General features: G+C 49.0%; 1 protein-coding gene across 1 annotated transcript; it reads left to right on the forward strand.

Moving 5' to 3' along the window:
• Positions 1 to 918: 918 nt before the first annotated feature.
• Positions 919 to 17,105, forward strand: LOC107116069 (placenta-specific gene 8 protein-like). Its single transcript, XM_015417928.1, has 5 exons — positions 919 to 1,004; positions 7,556 to 7,696; positions 12,735 to 12,859; positions 16,150 to 16,258; positions 16,819 to 17,105. The coding sequence occupies exons 2-4, from the start codon at positions 7,585 to 7,587 to the stop codon at positions 16,252 to 16,254; spliced, it is 342 nt and encodes a 113-aa protein (XP_015273414.1). The 5' UTR covers positions 919 to 1,004; positions 7,556 to 7,584; the 3' UTR covers positions 16,255 to 16,258; positions 16,819 to 17,105.
• The last annotated feature ends 5,672 nt before the right edge of the window (positions 17,106 to 22,777 follow it).

Consider the following 22,777-nt stretch of genomic DNA (forward strand, 5'->3'; position numbering starts at 1 on the left):
CCATGAAGAAGATAGACAGATTGCTTACCTGTAACTGGTAATCTTCGAGTGGTCATCTGTGCATTCACACCACCCGCACTCCTTCCCCTCTGCTCTCGGCCCTTCGTCTTGTTCTTTGAAGGCAGTTGGGCGGCGGTCAGAAGGAACTGGCGGGATCTGCCTGCCCCTCCTTGGTCATGCGCAGTGGAGCCCGGCACGTGACCCAGGAGCGGGCATGAAAATCCCTTTGGCTTGCTACCGGTACCGAGCAGGGTCAGCACAGGCGCAGACTATCCCAAGGGTGTGAATGCACAGATGACCACACGAAGATCACCAGTTACAGGTAAGCAACCTGTCTTTCTCAATCCTGTGTTTCTATATAAAAGGTTCAGTATTATTGTTATTCATGGACACTACCTATTGGATCTCTTTATACTTCCATTTGAATTATTTTTTCTTTAGGCTTTAATTTCTTCTTTTTTTGTGGGGGGCAATCGAAGCTGCCGGGTTGGATCCTCCAGAAGACACAGGCAGGATCCAACCTTACACAATTTGGTTCTCCCCCCTAAATTAAACTTTAAAATGAATGAGTTGTATTTGCTTTCTTTGCATTTCCCATTCGTCACGTTTCGAGCAGCACTGCAAATGTGATTTCTCCCGGCAGCAGACACACGAATGACGCCTCTCCAAATATAGAAACACAGAACTCCAGAGGAGTGTGTAATCTGAAGGTGACTGAAGGACCACGCCTTGATGTTTCCAGGATTGTGCAATGCAAATAACCTCAGCATCTAATTTACTACTTGGTCATGAAGGGCTGTTGACGGTTTCCAACTTATTATCATGTCAGATCAATTATTGCAACTATTAATTAAATTGCCAGCATGTTAAATAGCCACTGACATCTCTGAAAACACCAGAGCTCTTTTGATGTGATGCTGGAACCTCCTTACATATAAAAGGTTTGTCGATTGAATCCCATCTAGGAAAAAGAAACCTTTCCTTCTGGAATAATTCAGCAGACGGTATGTGTACAGGGTTTTGCTTTTTCCTGATTAACTGGAGATATTTGAACGTTTTTACCACTCTGCCAGTGTGGTGTAGGGGAGACGGGGCCAAACCAGAACCTGAGAGACCCAGGATCAGATCTCTGCTTTTCCATGAGGGTTGTTGATTGAGCTCAATCCGGTCTCTCTCTCTCAGACTAAGCTACCTTGCAGGGTTGTTGTATGAACTGGAGGAAGTGGGAAATGATAGACGCCACCCTGAGCTATTTGGAGGAAGGGCAGGATAAAAATATACTAAATAAACATAGTTTCAGAGAGTTTCAGGTGGGGTAGCTGTGTTGGTCTGTAGCAGCAGAACCGAGTTTGAGTCCAGTGGCACCTTTAAGGCCAACAAACTTTTATTCTGGGTATAAGCTTTCGTGTTCATCTGAAGAAGTGTGCATGCACAGGAAAGCTTATCGTTTCAGAGGTTAGCCATGGCCCCGGTCACACGGGCCGGATATCGCTGGGGGGAGGCGTGGCTAATTGCCCCGGTGCAGTTTGATCTGTGATTACGCGATCAGATGCGCCGGCGGCACACCACGGGTCCTTCCCTCAGCACCGGCGGGTAAACGAGAGTGGCGATCACACGACAATCCTGCGGCACGGCAAAGAAGCGGCACGGCGCGATCACACCAGCAATGGCTAGGCGCCGCTGCCATGGCAAACGGGGTCATTTATTTTCTTTTAAGCCGAAGGACGGAGGAGTGGGACTTTTGGTTTCGCGTTCAACAGCATGCGCGATTCTGCGCAGCAACAGAACTTTTGCTTTCCTCTTTGTACGCATGCGCCATTGGGTGCTTGTGCGCATCCTGTGGAGACTTGGGGAAAAAAATACCTGTTTGCGACGGGACATGGGCGGGCGCCGGATGCCACGAACTACCACCGGAAACGCGATCAGACGCCAGCCCTTGCCCCGCGGTTTCCGGAAACTAGTACCTCGGAGGTACTAGCTTTTTATGCCACATCTTCAGCGGGAAGCCTCGGGTTCGCCATGGGAGCTCTACGCTTCCCAGATGTTGCGGTGTGATTTAACAGTCTCAGTAGCGTGGCTAATGCTCCGTGTGACCGCAGCCCATGTTGATCAGCAGTAGAAGAGCTGGGTCCTTTCTGCATTTGCCTGCCACTCTGGATTTTTTCAGTGTTCGAGTTGGGGCAATTTAAGTCCAGGGCAAAACAGCATCCAAATAACCCGGGGCAACAGCAGGCTGAAACCAGGCTGACCATTGAAGGGAGGGAATGTCATGCAGAAAGGGGGAGGGGGAACAAAATAATAAAAAAGAAGGTTGAACTTGATTTTAGTGCAGAGGGGGGGGGAAGGTTGTTGTTGTTCAGTCGCACAGTCGAGTCCGACTCTTCGCGACCCCATGGACCAGATCACGCCAGGCCCTCCTGTCTTCCGCCGTCCTCTGAAGTTCGCTCAGTTTCATGTTCTATGACACTGTCTAACCATCTCATCCTTTGCCGTCCCCGTCTTCTTTGACCTTCAGTCTTTCCCAGCATCAGGGTCTTCTCCAGGGAGTGCTCCCTTCTCATTTGGTGGCCAAAGTATTTGAGCTTCAGTTTCATTATCTGGCCTTCCAGGGAACAGTCAGCGTTGATTTCTTTTAGGATCGACTGATTTGATCTTCTTGCAGTGCAAGGGACTCTCAAGAGTCTTCTCCAGCAGGGGAAGGTAACCTGGATTAAAAAGAAGGTTGAATTCGATTTTAGTGCAGAATTGCTTTGGAGGACACCGCGGTGAGCATGGATTAAAAGGAGAGTGCGGAAAGGGCCATAGATTCGAGTCCAGTAGCATCTTGTTGGTCTCTAAGGTGCTACTGGACTCGAGTCTAAATAAATATAGATCTATTCTGGGAAAGATAGAAGGTATTTCTACCAACCAATAGGCTGGCTCAGAAAATCCAAGTCCACTGCTTCCAATTAGACTTCGTCACAGCTAGTGTTTGCTGGATTGAGCCTACTATCTTCTGTCATTCAAGTATTTATCACGACTAGAGGGAACTATTTTACCTTTTATTTCGGCTATCTCTCCAGCTCTCATGGCTACCAGTGAGATCAAATGGCAAAGCTTTTCTGGGAATGTACCACTCTAGGCTGCAGAGAATGAAGGGGGGAATTCACGTTAAACAGAATAAAACAGAGAATGGAGGGGAGAATTCATGTTAAAGCCAGTGTGGTGCAGTGGCCAGGCTTTTGGCTGAGGACAGCGACGGGACAGCAGGTAGTCTGGCGCTCCCTTACCTGCCCCCTTGGAGGCTCTGGGTAGTTCAATTTTTATTCAAATTATTCGCCGCCTTGGAATTACTTTTCACTTATGACTTTGTACTGTGTTTTAGCGCTGGTTTAATCTAACTTGTTTTTATTCTGTTGTAAACCACCCTGAGCCCTGCTTGCAAGGAAGGGCGGCCTAAAAGTCTAAACAATAAATATAAATAAGCTAGGATCTGGGGAGTTTACCGGTTGACTTGGGGCCGGTCCCTTTCTCCTAGCCTAACCTAACAGAGGATGTTCTAGAGCGAAAGCCAGGGAGAGGAGAATTATGGATGTTGCTCTGAGTTCCTTAAAGGAAGAATGGAATAAAAATGTAATAGAGCGTTTAATTGTTCACATTAAAAAGCAACCCCTCCCGAGGCAGAGATGAATAACACGGCATAGATTTAGCACAAACTAAGTGCTGTCCAGCAAGTATGCCAAGGGCCATATGTAGGAGATCTACAATTAGATTCCTGAATGTTTGATTTCATATTAAAAACAGTGGCAGGGGGGTGTTCCCTCTAAGCTGAGTTAGTGTGAGCTTGCTCAGTTTTTTAGCCTCCAGCTCACACATTTTTGTCTTCGCTCAGGAAGGATGGCTCCAGAGCAATCTAATTTATGCAGTAGCCAAATTGCTCTCTCATAACTAGGGCTTTTTTTGTAGAAAAAGCCAAGCAGAAACTCATTAGCATAATAGGCCACACCCGGCAGCAGAAACTAATTAGCATATTAGGCCACACACCCTGACAACACAGCTCATTCGCATATTAGGCCACACCTCCATGTCCTCCCTTGGCTTGCCTAGGTGCCCTGTGGCTGCGGAGAGCCCGGGCAAGCCAGCCTTTGAAGGGAAGGGAAGGTGCAAGTGGACAGGCCCGATCCTTCCAGGGCCTCCCCAGGCCTGCCCGCCTCAGAGTCGCTGGGGGGGTGTCGCTGTCCAGGCCTTCCCTCTGTAGCCACGCACACGCAGAGGTTTTGGCTGTAGTGGGCGTGGCCAACTCTGAAGCCAGCACAAGGGTGTGTGTGTTAACCTCCCTCCCCATCTCTTGCTCATAGAGAGCCAGTGCAGTATACTGGTTAGAGTGGCAGACTAGGATCCCCACTCTGCTGTGAAGTTCAGTGGGTGACCTTGGGGCTACTCATTTTCTTTGAACTCTACCTACCCAGTAGGGTTGTCGTGAGGATAACATGGTGAAGAAAGAACCCAGTATATCATCCTAAGCTTCTTCCTTGAAGGGTGAGCTCAAAAATCCACAAGATAGAAAGAAATTAGAGTTACTTTTAGTGGGGGAGTCATCACTTCCTCCAACGTTCCTGCTCGTAGCAGCTCAAGGGGTGATTTATATGGGGAAATGCAGTGGACGAGCTACAGTCTCTTGGTCCAGATGAGGAACCTTCACGGATGTTTTCCCATGTGGGGAGATTGCAACTCTTGTGTCATTTGTCTCTGAGCTCTGTGGGCAGAGATGTTTCCGCAACAGCAAAGCGCACATAAAACCCTTATGAGTCGCTCCTTATCTGCAAATCTCTCTTCACTTCCTGACATTTAAAGGCAGGGTGTGCCTGGCTGGAGATGTGCCATGTGGCCTCCTGCAGCTCCCTGTCTCTTTCGTGTGTTTCGTCTAGCATTTTAAAAATCAGAGGGGCGATCTAGCCGATAAGCGTTTGAATCCCCATTGGCTTCAGCAGGGACTTAGCATAATCTCTTCTCTGACATCAGTGGAAATTAAAAAAAGAACGTCACTGTGATCCTGGGGTGCGTGTTTTATGCTATAGGCAGCAGCTGTGTACCAGCAAATTGACTCCCATTGAGTAATTGTCAACTGGCTTCTTGGGTTGCCAACTTTGGGTTGGGAAATCCCTGGAAATTTGCGGGGTGGCGTGTAGGAGGGCCTGGTTTGGGGGAAGGAAGCACCTCAGTGGGGTATAATTCCTAGGCTTGCTGACGTCTAGGTGGGGCCTGGAGATCTCCCGGAATTACAGTTGATTTCCAGGTGACAGATATCAATTCCCCTGGAGAAAAGGGCTGCTTTGGCAGGTAGCCTCTATGACATTATATCCAGCCAAGGTCCCTCTCTCCCTCCCCAAGCCCTAGTTGCCAGGAGGGGTGGGGAATCCACAGCACCTCTTTCCTTCCACCACTCTTCCCAAGAGCAAGAGAATTCCCCCCCCCCAAAAAAAAAGATGGCTGTTGAGCCAATCCAATGGCAAGATGTCATTTTGGGGGAAACCCAGAAGTGACATCAGTCCTCTCTAGGAATCACCAAAAACTCTTATCGTTTTACCACAAAGTTTCCAGTGATTCCTAGAGAGGCGTGATGTCAGTTCTGGGTTTTCATTGGAAGTGACATCAGTCTGTCACAAATAGCTGCCCCCCCTCCCATATCCTTGCCCACCGGTCTCCCACTGGTTGCCAGGCCAGACCTGGCAACCCTAGACTTTTCAGCCACCTTCACATGTTAATAAGTATGACAGCTACCAAACCAATCACTTGATGGTTAGGGTCAGTCTTAGCCAATGGGCTACCAGGGAATCTGCCCTGGCCCCCATTCTCCTGCGTCTGCAGCTGCTTCCCCTCATCCCCACCCCATTGGTACCTGGCAGTGGCTCCCATTTGCCTCACACAGGGCGAGTCCCATTTTGGCGAGTCCCATCCCCTGTTGGAGGGCAGTGATTCTGGGCCCCATCCTGGCCTTTTGCCCAGGGCCCCGTTATCACCAAGACTATCCCCTGCTGGTGGTTTTTGAGCAAACAGTCTGGAAAGAGTCAGCTGTTTCTCTTCGTGTATTGTCTTGCTGCACTGAACTGGGATGTCGTTTTACTCAAAACAAACCTGTGGGAGAGAAAGAGTCCCCCTGCTGTAAATTTTCTTATCAAACCAGCCTTGTGGCTCCCCTTGTTCTTAACAGCTGCACATTGAGGTGGCTATTGGGCCAGGAACCACCCTATTGCATCGGGAACACGCACACCACAAACACAAACGAAGCTGCCTTATACTGACCATTGGTCCATCTAGGTCATTATTGTCTGCTTAGAGTGGCAGTGGCCTTCTAGGGTCTCATTACCTACTGCCTGGTCCTTTTTAACTGGAGATGCCAAAGACTGAACCTGGGGTCTTGTGCATGCCAAGTTGTTGGGTGATAGTGAGATATTGAAAAAAATGGTATTTAGCAGAGATAAGATAGTCCAGCAGTCCCGGAATGAAATAATTCAGACTCTGAGTCCATGTGTGATTAAAATATAAAGTTTTTACTAAATTCTAGCATGGGAAGGGTAACTGGGATGAAAATAACAACAGAGCTAAATCGGCTACATCCTTACTCTACAAAGACAAAACTAGAAGAGAGAGAGTATGGCTACTCTTCTTCTTCTTCAGAACACCAAACAAAGACAGGAAGAGAAGCCATAAAATGGTAATATACCTTGACACTTTAGTCCCAATCAAATTCCTAGATCAGGGAGAAAATTCCCGGGCTTTCTACATCTAAAGAACATTGGTTACATGAGAAACATGTGACTTCCTGTGAGTAACATAAACAAACATTTAACCCCAGATATACTGAGTGTTTTCAACTTGTAATACCCAACACAAGTAGATGCTCTACTAATGAAGCCACGCCCTCTCCCCAACAGAAAGCCACAAACTGAGCAAAACAAAACATACAAATAAATCAGATTGCTTTGTTGTCATAAGTGCTTGGGGGTTCTAGAGGTATGAGAGATTTATTAAACTCTGTGTCTGGTAGGAGCCTGCAAGGCAACGGGCTGTCTGGTGTAGTTGTTATGCCTACAGGATAACAACAGGGAGCTGGACTAGATAGCCTGTACAGCCCTTACCAACTCTATGATTCTATGTTTCTCTCAATACACAAAGGTTTTTTGGGGGGAGGGCAAAGAAAAGAGATCCGTTCCCTTGGAGAAAATGGCTGTTTGAGAGGGTATGACATCATACCCTGCTAAGGCCCCTCCCCTGCCCAAACCTCACCCTCCCTAGGCTCCACCCTCCAAATCTCCAGGAATTTTCAACCTGGAGCTGGCAACCCTGGAAACTAATGACCTGCTGACTCCCACATATCCCATGGCAGAGGACCAGGGGTAGAGCAACAGAAAGTCAGAGCATTAAAGCCATGGTTATGTACAACCAAAGCCATCTCGCTTAGGGGAATCCTTTTCTGAACCTCGAAAATATTGTAACGATTCCTTTAATTGTGGCCCTTGACCACCTGCGTTTTTCTGAAAGTCCTAATGGATTAATCTTTTTTTTTCCTTGCTAGACTATAACGTCTGACCAAACACTGTATCCATGGAAATGGCATCGCAACCAGTGATAATGTCTCAGCCACAACGCTACACATCCACACGGAGTTTTGAGTGGCAGACGGATCTCTGTGATTGTGGCAGTGACTGCCGAACCTGTGAGTAAATTCCCTGCTATTTGGATGCCGCCATCTTGAATTCCTTTGAATCTCAGACATAATCTGCTCATACTTAGAGTTGCCAATCTCCAGGAAGTAGCTGAAGTTCTCCCACTATTACAACTGATCTTCAGGCAACAGAGATCAGTTCACCTGGAGAAAATGGCCACTTTGAAAGGTGGATTCTATGGCTGTATAGAAATATTGATTTCTAAAAGTCTCATGCCTTCTCCTGTGATGTCTTTTGATAACATGCTGTGTCTTGTTTCCTGTTGCAAGCCAATTGGTGAGGCCACATGGCGTCAATAGCCATGCCATAAACCCACATTCTTTCACACTTTCACGCCAAACGCCAGACCTCATGGCTACACTTTCTGGCCCACATGCGACTAATCACGTAGACCATGAAGTAGCTGGAAACTGGGTCATATGACTGCAGGCAGGGCCTCCAAACTTCTAGCCTATCCCCACACGCAGCTATGGCAACCAACAATTGGCCACACACCCCTGCTGCTCGTGATTGGCTGAATGGCCACAGCTGATTGCGATTAGAATGGGGTATAATTCCATTGATCACTATGGGAGTGATGCTCTTAGCTCTTGCTCTCTTAGCTCTCCCTTCCTCCTCTTGTCAGAGTCTGTTTTATGACACCTGAAATGCTGTCCCTTGCGAAACAAAGACCTGCTTTGTGACTTGGAGCACATGGTGTGCAGAGATGGGATTCCTACTCAAAATCCCTTGGTGCTACCTGGATTATCACCATGGACAATCTTGAACTCTTGGATGCTATCCTGATCTTGCTAACTATGAATCTTTAATGTGTAGTTAAGGCAAATTGCCCTAGCCTTTGTTATTTTTGTAATCTTTTATAGTCTGTTGCTGTGCTCTGTACTGAATAAAGATCCTCCTGATTGCTAAATTGGTTTTGATGTTGTAATTGAATTCCAAGTCTAAGTTCTGTGCCTAAATGCTCACCATATACGCTACCAATGGAGGGTAAAAAGCGTGCATCTCTGGGTTGAGTTGCTAATGTGTTCTGCCCCAGATGCCAACTAAGGGTTTGGAATCTCTCCCTTAGAAAGGCAGGGACTAGTGAAAAGAGGTTCTGGTGGCACATTGTTCTGAAACCAGAGAGGGTATAGACCATCTCGTGGTTTGTTGTTTAATGTACTGAAAAAGTACAGGATTCCCTCCCATTCCTGGACTGGCCTGGGTGGGCTAATCCCTGTACAATGGCCCTTTTCACATTACCATTCTAAACCAGATGTTATTCATTATTGGTTCAGTTTCGAGTAAAGCAATATAGGGACGGGGGTTTCATAGCAAATTTTGTTCTGCTAATGAGCCATCTCTGAAGCACTATGGGAATTTAAACAGTACCGCTTTTTTCCCTGCCTCTTTTTTGCTGTGTGATCTTCCTCAGACTTTCTTATTTAACATTCCAAGTTCAGCACTATAGCGGTAAACCAATATAGCACTTCAGTTCCATAGCTGCACCACTGAGATGCCTTAACTCCATTGCTATATTAGTTTAGCACTATAGTGCTCAATTTAGAATGTTCCCAAAAAAAGTGCAAGGAACATCGCGTGGCGAAAAACGGTGTGGGGGAAGAAGTGGCATTGTATGAGGCTCTATGGACATGTTAAACAGCACACTACAGTAATCCAGAAGCTCAACACAGGGGTAGAAAACAGAAGAAAGCAGTTTCCCTCGAAAGCGGCTCAACCATGCTTTGCTAACCCAATGCAAGCGGGTTTCTATGAACAAATAAATAAATTTCACTAGCAGCCAGTTACTAAAACATAATACAAAGGCAGTTTGGAAAGGGCCACCAGCATTAGACCCCATCGAAGTCCTTCCCTCTCTCAAACCCCACCCCACCGTGCAAGATAATAAATAGTGAAGCCAGCTTCTTTCTGTGTTCCAGTAACAGAATCTAAGCCAGGAGTCCTCAACCTTTTTGAGGCTGCAGACACCTTTGGAATTCTGACACATTTTGTAGAAATAGCTTCTACAAAATGGCTGCCACAGGAGGTAGAGCCAGCTACGGAATGGCTGCCTCAGCTTACCTTCAGTCACACAATGAAGATTGTGCTGTGCTGTGGAGGCAGCTGTTGCCAAAGCAACGTTTTTTAAAAGACCGAGCAGCCTATCAAATCTCCAGTGACCAATCAGGAGCCTTGCTGGGCAAAAGTGGCCCCACCCACTTTCTTAAAACATTTGATGGGCACCAGGAAAGGTCCTGGTGGGTGTCATGGTGCCCATGGGCACCCTGCTGGGGACTTCTGATCTAGACAGAAGTTATATCAGTGGTTCTCCAATAGTGGGGCGGGAGAAGACCCAGAACACCCAGAAAGGGTAGCGGGAACCTTCAGGGATGCCAAAGACCTTGTTGTTGGCTGTGCTAAAGATACAGATTTAGCCTTTGGCAGCTGCCCAAACACCCTGCCCACCACAGAAGCTGCAGAGGCAGGAAATGATACCTTAGAGGCAGGAAATGATAACCAGAAAAAACTGGTTCACCTTGTTGGAATGAGAGACTCAGCATGCCTGGACATCGGGGGATGGGGGGTGCTGCATCACTCTAAGCGTGTATAGGTGTTATCTCCTTGTATGGGATGCCTTCCTTTGTCTTAACCTGGGAGCTGCCATCTGGCCTGCCTTCCCTCTCCCTTTCTCCTCTCCCTTCACATGGTCTTCCATGGAGACATGTATCTCTGCGGGTCTCTCCTGTAGACACAGTGCCCTCATACTCCCACAGACACGATGCCGGACAAGGTGGCCATTTGTGATAGGGAAAGTCCTCTTTAGATTAGGCATCTCTCTCTCTCCTTTTGACTGCAACCTGAATGTGAACTGGATCTACCTGAATAAATATGTTTAACCCTTTTTTGCAACATACTTTCTGGGAGATTTATTTACTGCACTCAGTAGCACACTTCTACAACTGGGCAAAACTCTGCTGTATGAACCAGATATCCCATTACATCTGTACCTGAAGAAGAATCTGTCTTTGTGGTTACTGCTTATCTTCTGGTCACAAGAGCTCCCTCCCGCTTTCCTTCAAGAAACTCAGGGCAACGTACATTGTTCTCCCCCAACTAGGTATAACAATAACCCTGAGATTAGGGTTGCCAAGTGGAAAAATCTTATTACCGGGGGACTCCCGGTCTGCAGCTGGAGCGTGCGTGTGCGCGCCGCACACACGTCACCAGGAAGTGACGTTATGACGCCGGGCACGCTGGGGGCGGGGCCATGACCATCCGAGGGAAAACCATAGAGTTTTCCCTCGGATGACCCTGGCCCCGCCCCAGCGTGCCCGGCGTCATAACGTCACTTCTTGGTGACGCACACGCTGGGGTGGGGTTCCCCCGGGGCTCAATCCCCCGGGGGGACTTGGCAAGCCTACCTGAGATACAGGTTCAAAAGACAGAGAATGACAGGCCCAAACTCAGCCGGTGAATTTCATGGTTGGGTGAGGATTAGAACCCAGGTTTCCTTTGTCTGACACTGTAACCGCTACCCTGCCCTAGCTGGGGATGTCAGGCCTCCCCCTACATCATGAGTAGGGATGCCAGATCCATCCTGGCAGCTTGTGGGGGATGGAGTGTGGGCTTACCAGGAGCAGGGAGTTTCATCCAATGATTCAGCAACATGCCCATGTGACCTCCAACACCATCCAGAAGTGATGTAGGCACATTGAGGACGTCAGGGCAATGCTCTGGTCTTTGGGCCAAAACTCCATGGTAGAATTAGCTCCTACCATAGAGTTTTTGCTCAAAAACCAGAGTGTAGCCCCAACATCCCTGATGTGCCCACACGTTGAAGTAATGTAAGCATGTTGAGAGCCAGTTTGGTGTAGTGGTTAAGTGCGCAGACTCTAATCTTTGAGAGCCGGGTTTGATTCCCCTCTCCTCCACTTGCAGCTGCTGGATGAACTTGGGCAAGCCATAGTTCTATCAGACCTGTCCTTGAAAGGGCTGTTCTGTAAAGGGCTCTCTCAGCCCCACCAACCTCACAGGGTGTCTGTTGTGGGGAGGAGAAGGGAAAGGAGTTTGTAAGCCGCTCTGAGACTCCGAGTGAAGGGCAGGGTATAAATCCAATCTCTTCTTCTTCTTGATAAACATCAGCTGTTATTCCCTGGGGGGAGGTTAAGTCCCCCCACCGGCCAGCTGATCAGCAGCAAAGAGGTGGGGCCTGGCAGTGGGGGAACCCTGTCCCCACTGGGGGGGGGGGTCTGGCGACCCTAAGCATGAGATCTCCCAGCACCTCAGCTTTCTGCCTGCTGGCATCTCAGGTGGTACTGTAAGGTTCCCAGCTCTGGGTTGGGAAATACCTGGAGATTTGTGGTATGGAGCCGGGAGAGGGCGGGGTTTGGGGAGGGGAGGGGCCTCAGCAGAGTATGATGCCATAGGGGCCACCCTCCAAAGCAGCCATTTTCTCCAAGGCAACTGATCTCTGTTGCCTGGAGATCAGTTGAAATCCCACAAGATCTCCAGGCCCTACCTAGAGGCTGCAAACCACAAATGGAGATCACGGGAAGGAAGGTAGAAATGAACAGAAACAACCGTGATATATAGTATGTATGCCAAAAGAAAAATACGCAGGCTTATAAGTTCTTATCCACTGTTCAGTTTACTGTAGAAAGTCAATTTCTCAGAAATCATTCATAATGACACCATAACGTCATTTGAATTGGCGAATGACTCTAAGAGGTTTGGCCACAGTGCTTTCTAAACGAATTAACTATATTGAAATTTCAACGCTACACACTCTGTCAAAGTTGTGAACGAAACAAGACTTGATCTGCATGGTCCGTTGGTGTTGATGGCGCCATTATGAATGATTTCTGAGAAATTGACTTTCTACAGCAAACTGAATAGTGGATAAGAGCTTATAAGCCTGCGTATTTTTCTTTCGGCATCGGTTGTTTCCACTCATTTCTACCTACCTAGAGGCTGGCTACCCTCCCTTTCCCCTCAAAAGCAAGCTGTGAAACGACACTGTCCACCTAAAACCGTTTCGCCTTTTCCTAGGCCTCTGCGGAGTGTTCTGCTTCTGCTGTCTCGGGTGCAAAATTGCCAAGGACATGGAAGAGTGCTGCTGCTGTGGACCAAGCGTGGCCATGAGGACTCGCTACCGGACCCAGTTCAGGATCCCGGTAATAGGATATCATAATCATTTCATTTTCATGTTTCAGGGCGTTCCACAAGCAAACCTTTAAAACAATCGTGTGTGCCCTTAAGAATCCAGTTAATTGTTGTGTGTTGTTGTTTCTATCTACAGAACAGATAAATCATAATCCTCAGCTTAAGCATTGTGTTGCAGGAATAGCACAACAGAAGAATAATTACTTGTCTGAGTTTACCTAGGAACGATTCATTTACCAGACTATCTGGAAGATCCAGAACATAGACTGTACACACCAATTACAAAAATATCTGCTCCCAGCTTGCCCCTTTCAGGCTAGCGCCTCCTATATCTTTGATATGAAAACAACAAGCTGGCTGTAGTTGAAATCAGACTCTTTCTTAATGAAACACAGTGCTGCAAAACTGAGGTAAAGAGGCCATAAAGTACACTGTGGGGATATATAGCAACAATAAGTATGCTACTACTCAGCTAGGGAGACCAGGCTTCTCGCTAGGGAGACCTCCCGCCCTCCATCTGCTCTGCCTGCTGCTGCTCATCAACTGGTCAACAGAGGAAAATGGCAGGGGAAATGGGGGAGGTCATTGGGGATGCAGCAACATGATGATGTCATTTCCTGTACAATCTGGAAGTGACATAATCATGTTGGGTTGATGCTCTAGCATTCACCCAAAACTCTGGGCAATGCTCTGGCATCTGGCAACTCCAAAAAGGTCAACCCCCTCCCCCAGCCATTCTCCACTGGTTACCAGCTAGAGTCTTGCAAACCCAACTGAACTACAACAGTTAACTGGTAAACCCTGGACTGACTTTATTCTAGAGCCCGAGGTGTGGGGTGTGTGGCAAAACACGTATGTCTGGAAAACAAGCCTCAAAGAAGCAAAAACTGGCCATCATTGCTACAGAGTATGGCATGAGCAAAACTGGACTTTGATTCCAATAAAAGCCCCCATCTGGTTCTAAGAGAAGCCATGTTGGATCAGGCCAATGGCCTATCCAGTCCAACACTCTGTGTCACACAGAGGGCAAAACCCAGGTGCCATCAGGAGGTCCACCAGTGGGAACAGAACTCCAGAAGCCCTTCCACTGTTTCTGTTGAGGAAATGAGGACTGCAGGAACCTTTTCATGCACTCCCATTCCCACCGTGTTCATTTTGGGGAGGGAGAGAAGCTGGTTTCCCAATTGCATCAAGAGAGAGAGAGAGAGTGTTGTTCTAAATCAAAACTCAGTTTATTCTATTACACACTCTTAAGTCAGAAAACTCTTTTGTAGCATTTTCAATATTCAACACAGAATATTTCATCACAACCCTAATACATAAATAGTGCACTTGTAATTCTATAAAGGATATCCTTGATCGCTCTGTCAAGACCCATAACGGAAGGGTGGCTGGCCAGAATAACCAGGAACGAAACTAAATCCAGACATTAAGTACCCTTTTCCAACCACAAGGCTAATATAACTGTCAGTTAAGTCTGTGACAAGCATTTGACATACATCTCTGACGTGTACAACAAAGTCAGCCCATTCAAGGTCAAGGACAGTCAGGGTGACTCAGAGAGTCAAGGCTGACTAAGGGCAATTCTGCATCTAGCATTCACTCCACATTATTTTCTCAACTGGGAGGGAAAAGTGCCACTCAAAACCACATTCAGATACAAAATGCCATACTGACAGCAAAGTCACCCCTGAGCGGCCATAACACGGTGCCATACTGACAGCAAAGTCACCCCTGAGCGGCCATAAAACGGCCATAAATCTATGCAGAAGGTACCATAAAACCCAATGATCAAAGGAAGTGAAACTAGCATGCAATGCAGAGGGGAATTTCTGTTCCAGTGTGGGTTTCGTAAAACAAGAGAGGGAAAAGCCAATGCAGAATCATTGTCTACTTAAAATTCGATAGTGACTCCTGACTTCTGCAAAGCATAAACATTCCCACATGGCAAAAGTCATATGAGGCAAAATCATGTACAGGGTTATCCTGAAGGCCACAGCGCTTAGCAGAGTCATGACACCTCCTGGGAAACAGAACCACAGATTCATCTATAGAGGCTAATTGCTATAGGAATTAAAGTAGCATTGGTATACCAGAGGTTTAGCAGAGGACTGAGGCTCAATCCAGTCTTAGGCTGCGGTCACACGGAGCATTAAGCACGCTAGAGAGACGGAAGATAGGCGGATTTTCCGGGCGCGATCTCACCGCCACATCTGGGAAGCGTAGAGCTCCCGTGGCTCATCCGAGGCTTCACTCCAAAGATGCGTGGTAAAAAACTAGTACCTTGGAGGTACTAGTTTTCGGAAACCGCAGGACAAGGGTGGGCGCGTGATCACGTTTCCGGTGGAATCCCATGGCATCCAGCGCCCGCCCATGTCTCCTCACAAAAAGGTTGGTTTTTTTCAAGTGTCCTCGGGATGTGCACAAGCACCCAACGGGGCATGCGCACATGTCGGTGTACAGAAAAAACCCCACCCGTTTGCCGCGGCGCACCGCTTCTTTGCCGCGCCGCAGGATTGTGGTGTGATCGGCACCTCCCCCCTACCACGGGACCTCCACGGGATGTCTGCTCGCACAATCGCGCGTTATTTTGCCCCGGGGCAAACAGCCACGCTTCCCCTCTGCATTTTCCTGCCCGTGTGACCGCAGCCTAAATTCCGCAACAGTTTCCACATTATATCTTATCCATTCCCTGCTCTACACATTCAAATACCTGGATGTTTTTCAGTATATCTCAGACCTTCCATAGACACGCACATATTGTTTTGCCACTGTGTGGTTTTAAAGATGTTTCAGAATACTCATTTCCTGCTCTATGCATGTACCGTTTTTGTTTTTTTTAAAGCATATTTCTGTGCATCCAGTCTCTTCTTCAGTGGGGAGGTTATTGGGTGGCCCTGGTGATTTTATTCATGTCCAGCATATCCAGTCCTAGATTTCAGCATATCCAGTCCTAGATGGAGACATGCTTGGAGCGTTTTAGCCAACTGGGTGGCTTAAAACCTGTTTCAGGGTATCAGTTCCAAGTTGTACAGAGGTGTAGGGTGTTCTGGCCTACACCAGTCCTCTACCACCGCACACCAGTGTAGCCTGTGCGGTTTGCACAGCTTTGAGTGGGTGCCTGTCCCAGAGAACCAGCATAAACCTCCGCCAGGGATTCTTCTGTCTTTTGAGCTGCGCCCCAAAGTACACAGTTGCAAACACAAAAATCCGCAGTGTGGGCACATTCTCAGTTTAAGGTCTCTCCTTCCAGTATTGCGGATACAGATCCACTGACATCTTGCCTTTTTATACTCCGCAGGGATCCATCTGTTCAGACTGCCTCACTGTCGTCTGCTGTGCTCCCTGTAATCTGTGTCAGCTGAAGCGGGATATCAACAGGAGGAAACAACTGGGAATCTTCTAGAAAGGTCTGTGATTACATTTTATCCAGGGCTCTTTTTGTAGGAAAAGCCCAGCAGGAACTCATTAGCATAACAGGCCACACCCAACAGCAGAAATCCATTAGCATATTAGGCCACACCCCTGACAGCACAGCTTATTAGCATAATAAGCTAATAGCAAAACACCCCATGTCTTCCCTTGGCTTGCCAGGGCACCCCGCGGCTGTGCGGAGCCCGGGCAAGCTGGCCCTTGGACAGGCCGGGGAAGGTGCGGGGAGTCATTTAAATGCCTCCCCGATCCTTCCAGGGGGCCCCTTGGCCCACCCGCCTCAGAGTTGCTGGAGGGGGGGGTTGATCTCCAGGCCTTCCCTCCGTAGCCACACATGCAGAGGTTTTGGCTGTAGTGGGCGTGGCCAACTCTGGAGCCAGCTGGAACGCCGTTCCTGTGCGTCCCTGCCCAAAAATAGCCCTGCATTTATCGGCAGGAAGAAGCAAAGTACGGCATTGTCTTCATGCTTGATGGTGCACCCTTGACTAGACGGACCCAGCAGTAGTCTCTAACTAAATCTCTTCCCCCCTCATTTCAGGTGTTCCTGCCTTGTCCATTTCGGCCGTTCCTCTCACCAGAAGCCTGGCCTTCAGTCTTCCGCTCTGCTTCATCACCGTATCCGGAAAACAATACAATAACAACTCAGGTTGCCACCCCACCAGAAAAAGAATGCGATCTGGATCTTCTGAGCCAGTTGTCAGATGTAGTGTTTGTATAAATTCCAGATTCTAGGGCCAGGGCTGGCATAATAAGGATTCTGGGTGCCCTATTGGGTTACCAACCTCCAGGCGGCACTTGGAGCTCTCCTGCTATTACAATTGATCTCAAGACAACCTAGATCAGTTCCCCCGGAGAAAATGGTTGTGTTGCAGGGTGGAGGAGGTGGAATGACAGGGCCAACCGGAGGATGGGTTCCACGGCACTGTACCCTGCCCTCCCCAAACCCCGCCCCCTTCAGGCTCCGCCCCTCCCCCAAACCTCCCAACCCAGAGCTGGAAATTCTAGTGCCCCAGGCTAGGGAGGGGAAGCAGCCCACCTGCGCTGCAGGATAGCGGGAAGAGGCTGCTGCCCCCCCACACACACATAAGGAAGGAGGAAAGGGCCTGCCAAAGAACCTCCCAGGGCTGCCACTAGCCGCAGCAGATGGGGAATAGCAGGACTTGCCGGCACACCTACACCTCTGGTGCCCTGCACAGTCCCTTAGGTGAACCTAATGGACAAGTCAGCCCTGTCGGTAGCCAGTTGCCCCAGAGGTTTGGGAAATCCTGGCCAGTAGCTACTCCACTCCCCAGACTGACTATGAACACATGAAGCTGCCTTGCATTGAATCAAACCCTTGATCCCTCGAGGTCCGTATTGTCTACGCAGACTGGCAGCGGCTCACGTCTCCTACTATCGGGTCCTTTCAACTGGAGATGCCAGGGATTGAACTTGGGACCTTCTGCATGCAAAGCAGGTGCTTTACCACTGAGCCACTGAGCTCCCGTATAATGACATTTGATCAGGCTTTCCTTGAGGCACAATCCAATGCTGCAAATTTTGTTGTCGTTCAGTCGCACAGTCGAGTCTGACTCTCTGCGACCCCATGGACCAGATCACGCCAGGCCTTCCTGTCTTCCGCCGTCCTCTGAAGTTTGCTCAATTTCATGTTCGTTGCATCTATGACACTGTCTAACCATCTCATCCTTTGCCGTCCCCGTCTTCTACCACAATTATTGCAGGAGGACCCTTCAGAGGCACCCAGTTTCTATTGCATCCTACTAACCATCTGCTGGTAGGGCTGGGATACCAGCGAAGGGACTGTTTATTATTTGATTGCAGTCCAATAAAGCACAGTATTGCATGTAGTAAAGAATGCCCTTCTTTGAATCAACCTTTTTATCACAGTTGCCTCCTAGCCCTGCAGGATCAGGGTCACACGGATACACATCTCATTTACGAGCAGGAAGAAACTGCCCTGCGCCTCCCTCCAGAGTCTTCTCTTTCTCTCCTCTGGATTAAGCCACGCTGCTTAGTTCTTCTGACTGGCCAGGTGCTGTAACGTCAAGGGGACTGTGACTAAGAGGACATGAAGAATGACACACAAGCCATCACTGCAGGGACTCCCAGGTCACACAGGCTCAGCTCTTTGTTACTGTTCTAATAAATGAATGATTTAAACCCTGGACTGGTATTTTTTAATTAAGATAATTTATACCCCAGTATCCCCATTGCTTACGGCAGTTTATAAATGTATTTGAAAAGATGTGCTGTTTATCACAGTGGTGTACCAAGGGGCAGGGCGGGTGGTCTGCCCCGGGCACAACTTAAGGAAGGCTTTTGAAGGGGGCCCTCGAAGCCAGCATCGTCTTGCTGCCTCCAAACTGGAGAGCCAGTTTGGTGTAGGGGTTAAGAGTGGTGGATTCTAATTCTGGAGAACCGGGTTTGATTCCCCGCACACCCACCCCTCCTCCACATGCAGCTGCTGGGTGACCCTGGGAAAACCACAGTTCTCTCTCAGAGCTGTTCTCTCAAGAGCAGTCCTGTCAGAGCTCTCTCAGCCCCACCTACCTCACAGGGTGTCTGTTGTGGGGAGGGGAGGGGAGGGGAAGGGAGATTGGGAGCCCTGAGACTCTGAATGAAGGGTGGGGTATAAATCCAATCTTCTTCTCCTCCTCCTCCTCGCCAAATGTCTTCCCTTTTATTTTTAAAATGCAGTTCTGGCTGTAACCACTAGGGGTGCAGGGAAGTCTGAGCATAGCTTTTTGCCTTGAAAACCCTACAGGGTTGCCTTAAGTCAGCTGTGACATGACCAAAAATAAATAAATAGAGGGGGTGTTAGAGGGGGTGCCAGTTTGGAGTAGAGGTTAAGAGCGGCGGACTCTAATCTGGAGACCTGGGTTTGATTCCTCAGTCCTCCACATGAAGCCAGCTTGGGCCAGTCACAGTCCTCTCAGAACTGTTCCCTCAAGAGCAGTTTCTGTCAGAGCTCTCTCAGCCCCACCTACCTCACAGGGTGTCGTTGTAGAGAGAGGAAGGGGAGGTGATTGTAAGCTGCTCTGAGGCGCCAAGTGAAGGGCGGATATAAATCCAACTCTTCTTCTTCTTCTTCTTAAAAAATTATCCACCCCAGGCACCAAATAGGCTAGGTACGCCGCTGGTTTATCAGCTGGTGTAATTGCATGGAATGTCTCCAGCCCATTGCTTGCAGGTATCAGTAATACGGGAATATGTACTTATATATACCCCACTTTTCAATGCAGCAGAGATCAAAACCAGCTTACAACATCATTCTCCCCTCCTCCATTTTATCCTTACAAGAACCCTGCAAGGTAGGTTAGGATAAGGGTGTGAATGGCCCCTAAGCTGCTTACTGAGCTTCCATGAGAGAATGGGGGTTTGAAGCCAGGTCTTCCAGATCCTAGCCCAGTGCTCTAACCACCACAACACACAGCTATGTTGGATCAGTCCAGTGGCCCATCGAGTTCACACAGTTGCCCCTGAAAGATCTACAAGCAGGCCACAGAGGCCAAAGGCTCCAGACATTGTTGCCCTCCTGCAGGGGTATTCAGGGGGCTACTGCTTCTGAGCCCGCGCTGGTGTGAGCTACCAGCCTTGTCCCCAGCTCGCCATCCACCCGGCGGTTTGAAAGCTTCGGCGAGACATTCCATGTGAGCAGCTTAGGGCACACAGTAAGGCATTTCCAAGTGTTCCCATCCTCACGGGAAAGTGCAGATTTTTTTTTCAAGTTTCCATGTGACTCCAAAATAGACCCTCCAAGCAGAAGTGATTCGTTCTGCTTTCGTTCTGAATACTGCCTTATACTTCGTCCCCTCTCAGTTTCCCATTTCTTGGTTTCCCCTGCCCTCCACAAGTCAGCTGTTTGCTTAGCAGTGGCCATGAGGAAAAAGAACTGGGCCAAGCAATGTCATATTGCTGCTCCTTAGTTGCCTCCTTTGTTTCCTCTTGCAATATCAAAGGACACACTTTACACAAAGACCCAGACGTTGGACTTGCCTTCCTCGTCTGCCTCGCATCCTGGAATATGTGAAGCAACAATAAAATTGCACGGCCTTGTAGATAAGACCTTTTACCTTCCTCTCCCTGTCTTTTCTTTAGTTTCATTGACAGAAGACGCTTGCTTGAATGAGCATTCATGGCTTTTCAGGGCTAGTGGGTACTAGCGGCTGAACACCACCTATCATCAGGGTTTTATGTGCTCCTAACTTGCCCCACTTTGCAGCAGTTGGCACAAGAACTGGGCTTTGGACCAGGAAATAGGATATGTGCCTTTGGAGAGCAGAGTCCCCTGGATGTGGAGGTGTATGACTTGTGGTGGTCCAAACTTTATTTTGGGGTGCAGAGGGCAAGCAGCCATTCCAAATCCTTATTCATATATTCTTCGTAATACAGGCTTCCTGCTGGCAACCTAAATAGAAGCCTGTGGTGCCAAAACTAGGGTTTGGACCAGGCACCAGGCAGTCATAGAATCATAGATTTGGAAGGGACCTCCAGGGCCATCTAGTCCAGCCCCCTGCACAATGCAGGGAGTTCACAAATACTTCCCCGCCACACCGCCTGTGGCCCCTGCTCCATGCCCAGAAGATGACAAAAAACCCTCCAGGATCCCCGGCCACACCGGCCTGGAGGAAAATGGCTTCCTGACCCCAAAGTGGCGATCAGCATTTCCCTGGGCATGTAAGAAAGGGCCACAAGGACTAAGCACTGATGCAACCCTTCCTGCCCTCCCTTCTCGCGATCTGCCTAATTTCACACTCTCTGGAGTGTTGAGGATATGTAATTCGGGGTGGTCCAAAGATTGTTTTGGGGTGCAGCTTCCCCTCAGGGTCTGCATGTCTGTTTTTCCTGGGAGCACCCCACTTTGGAGCAGTTGGCATAAGAACTAGGTTTTGGACCAGGAAACAGAACCTGTTGGCCCCTTGGAGGGCTGAGTCCCCTGAGCATTGGGGTGTATGATTTGTGGTAGTCCAAACCTCATTCTGAGGTTCAAAGCTTGTAAATGGTCAGAGGTCATTTCGGAGGGGGATCGCGGGGGATCGCAGTTCCCCCGGGTCAGGTACGGGGGGCGGGGCACATGACAAAGCCCCGCCCCCTGCTTCCGGCCACCCCGCTTCCTGGCCCTCATTCAGCCAGGAGGAGGCAGGAGAAGAGGGAGGGTAAGTTGCTTCCTCCCTGCCTCTCCCCACCCCTGCCTGCCAGGGAGGGCCTTGGCGGGGCTTCCTTGCACTCCTGCCGACCTTGCAGGTCCATCGCCGGGCCCCTCATGGGGCTCAGCAGTGGAGCTGCAAGGCCGGCAGTGGCGGCCGGGACTGTTGGGGTCGGGGTGTGTGGCCTTATGACACACTTCCGGTGAGGTCAGGGTGTGTGGCCTTATGACACACTTCCAGTGATGTCAGGGGGTGTGGCATATGCTAATGAGTTGTGCTAATGAGTTCCCCTAGCTCTTTTTCTACGAAACGACCCCTGTAAATGGTCGTCAATATTTGTCATTGGATTTGCAAATAAGGAACTAGGAAAAGTGAATAAGGAACTGGGAACCAACTTCTGCATTCTGTCTCTGGGACCTGTCCATCGCAAACAGTTTCTTCACAGACACAACTTCTCTCTTCTGTTCAGCTGGGACAGGCCCCCATTTAGGGCTGCCAGCTCCAGATTGGGAAATACCTGGAGATTTGGGGGCTGGAGACTGGGGAGAGTGGGGTTTGGGGAGGGGAGGGGAGGGACTTCAGTATGGCATAAAGCCATAGAGTCCACCTTCCAAAGCGGCCATTCTCTCCAGGTGAACTAATCTCTGCTGCCTGGAGATCAGTTGTAAATTAGCAGGAGATCTCCAGCCACCACCTGCTGTCCTTCAGCACACCATCTCCAAGCTGTCCTTCAGGGACTGAGCTAGCAGGAGATTACCTCCTAAAAATTATCACCAATTTAGGAACTTTCTGGGCCATCGGCTTCACAAGGGAATGGCTAAGGGGCAGCCATAACATTAGCATTCTTTTGTAAAGGTAAAGGTTCCCTTGCTCGAAAGCCAGTCGAGTCCGACTCTAGGGTTGCGGTGCTCATCTCAGTTTCAAAGCCGAAGAGCCAGCGCTGTCCGAAGACGTTTCCGTGGTCATGAGGCCGGCATGACTAAACACCAAGGTGCACGGAACACTGTTACTTTCCCACCAAAGTGGTACCTATTTATCTACTTGCAATTTCTTGCTTTCGAACTGCTAGGTTGGCAGGAGCTGGAACTAGAGATGGGAGCTCACTCCGTTATGCGGCACCCTGGTCTCGAACTGCTGAACTACTGACCTTCCACAGCCTGCAGTTCAGCGTCTTAACCACTTGAGCCACCGCAGCTCCAGCATTCTTTTGGCATAGACCCAAATTCCCGCTAGCTGTACCTGTATATTCATTTAGAACTAGAGTTGCCATCTCCAGGTTGGGAAATTCCTGGAGATTTGGGGGGTGGAGCCTGGGAAGGGCGGGGTTTGGAGAAGGGATGGGCATCAACA

The sequence above is a fragment of the Gekko japonicus genome, unplaced genomic scaffold (assembly GCF_001447785.1).
Source record: "Gekko japonicus isolate JY-2015 unplaced genomic scaffold, Gekko_japonicus_V1.1 scaffold752, whole genome shotgun sequence".
Taxonomy (NCBI): domain Eukaryota; kingdom Metazoa; phylum Chordata; class Lepidosauria; order Squamata; family Gekkonidae; genus Gekko; species Gekko japonicus.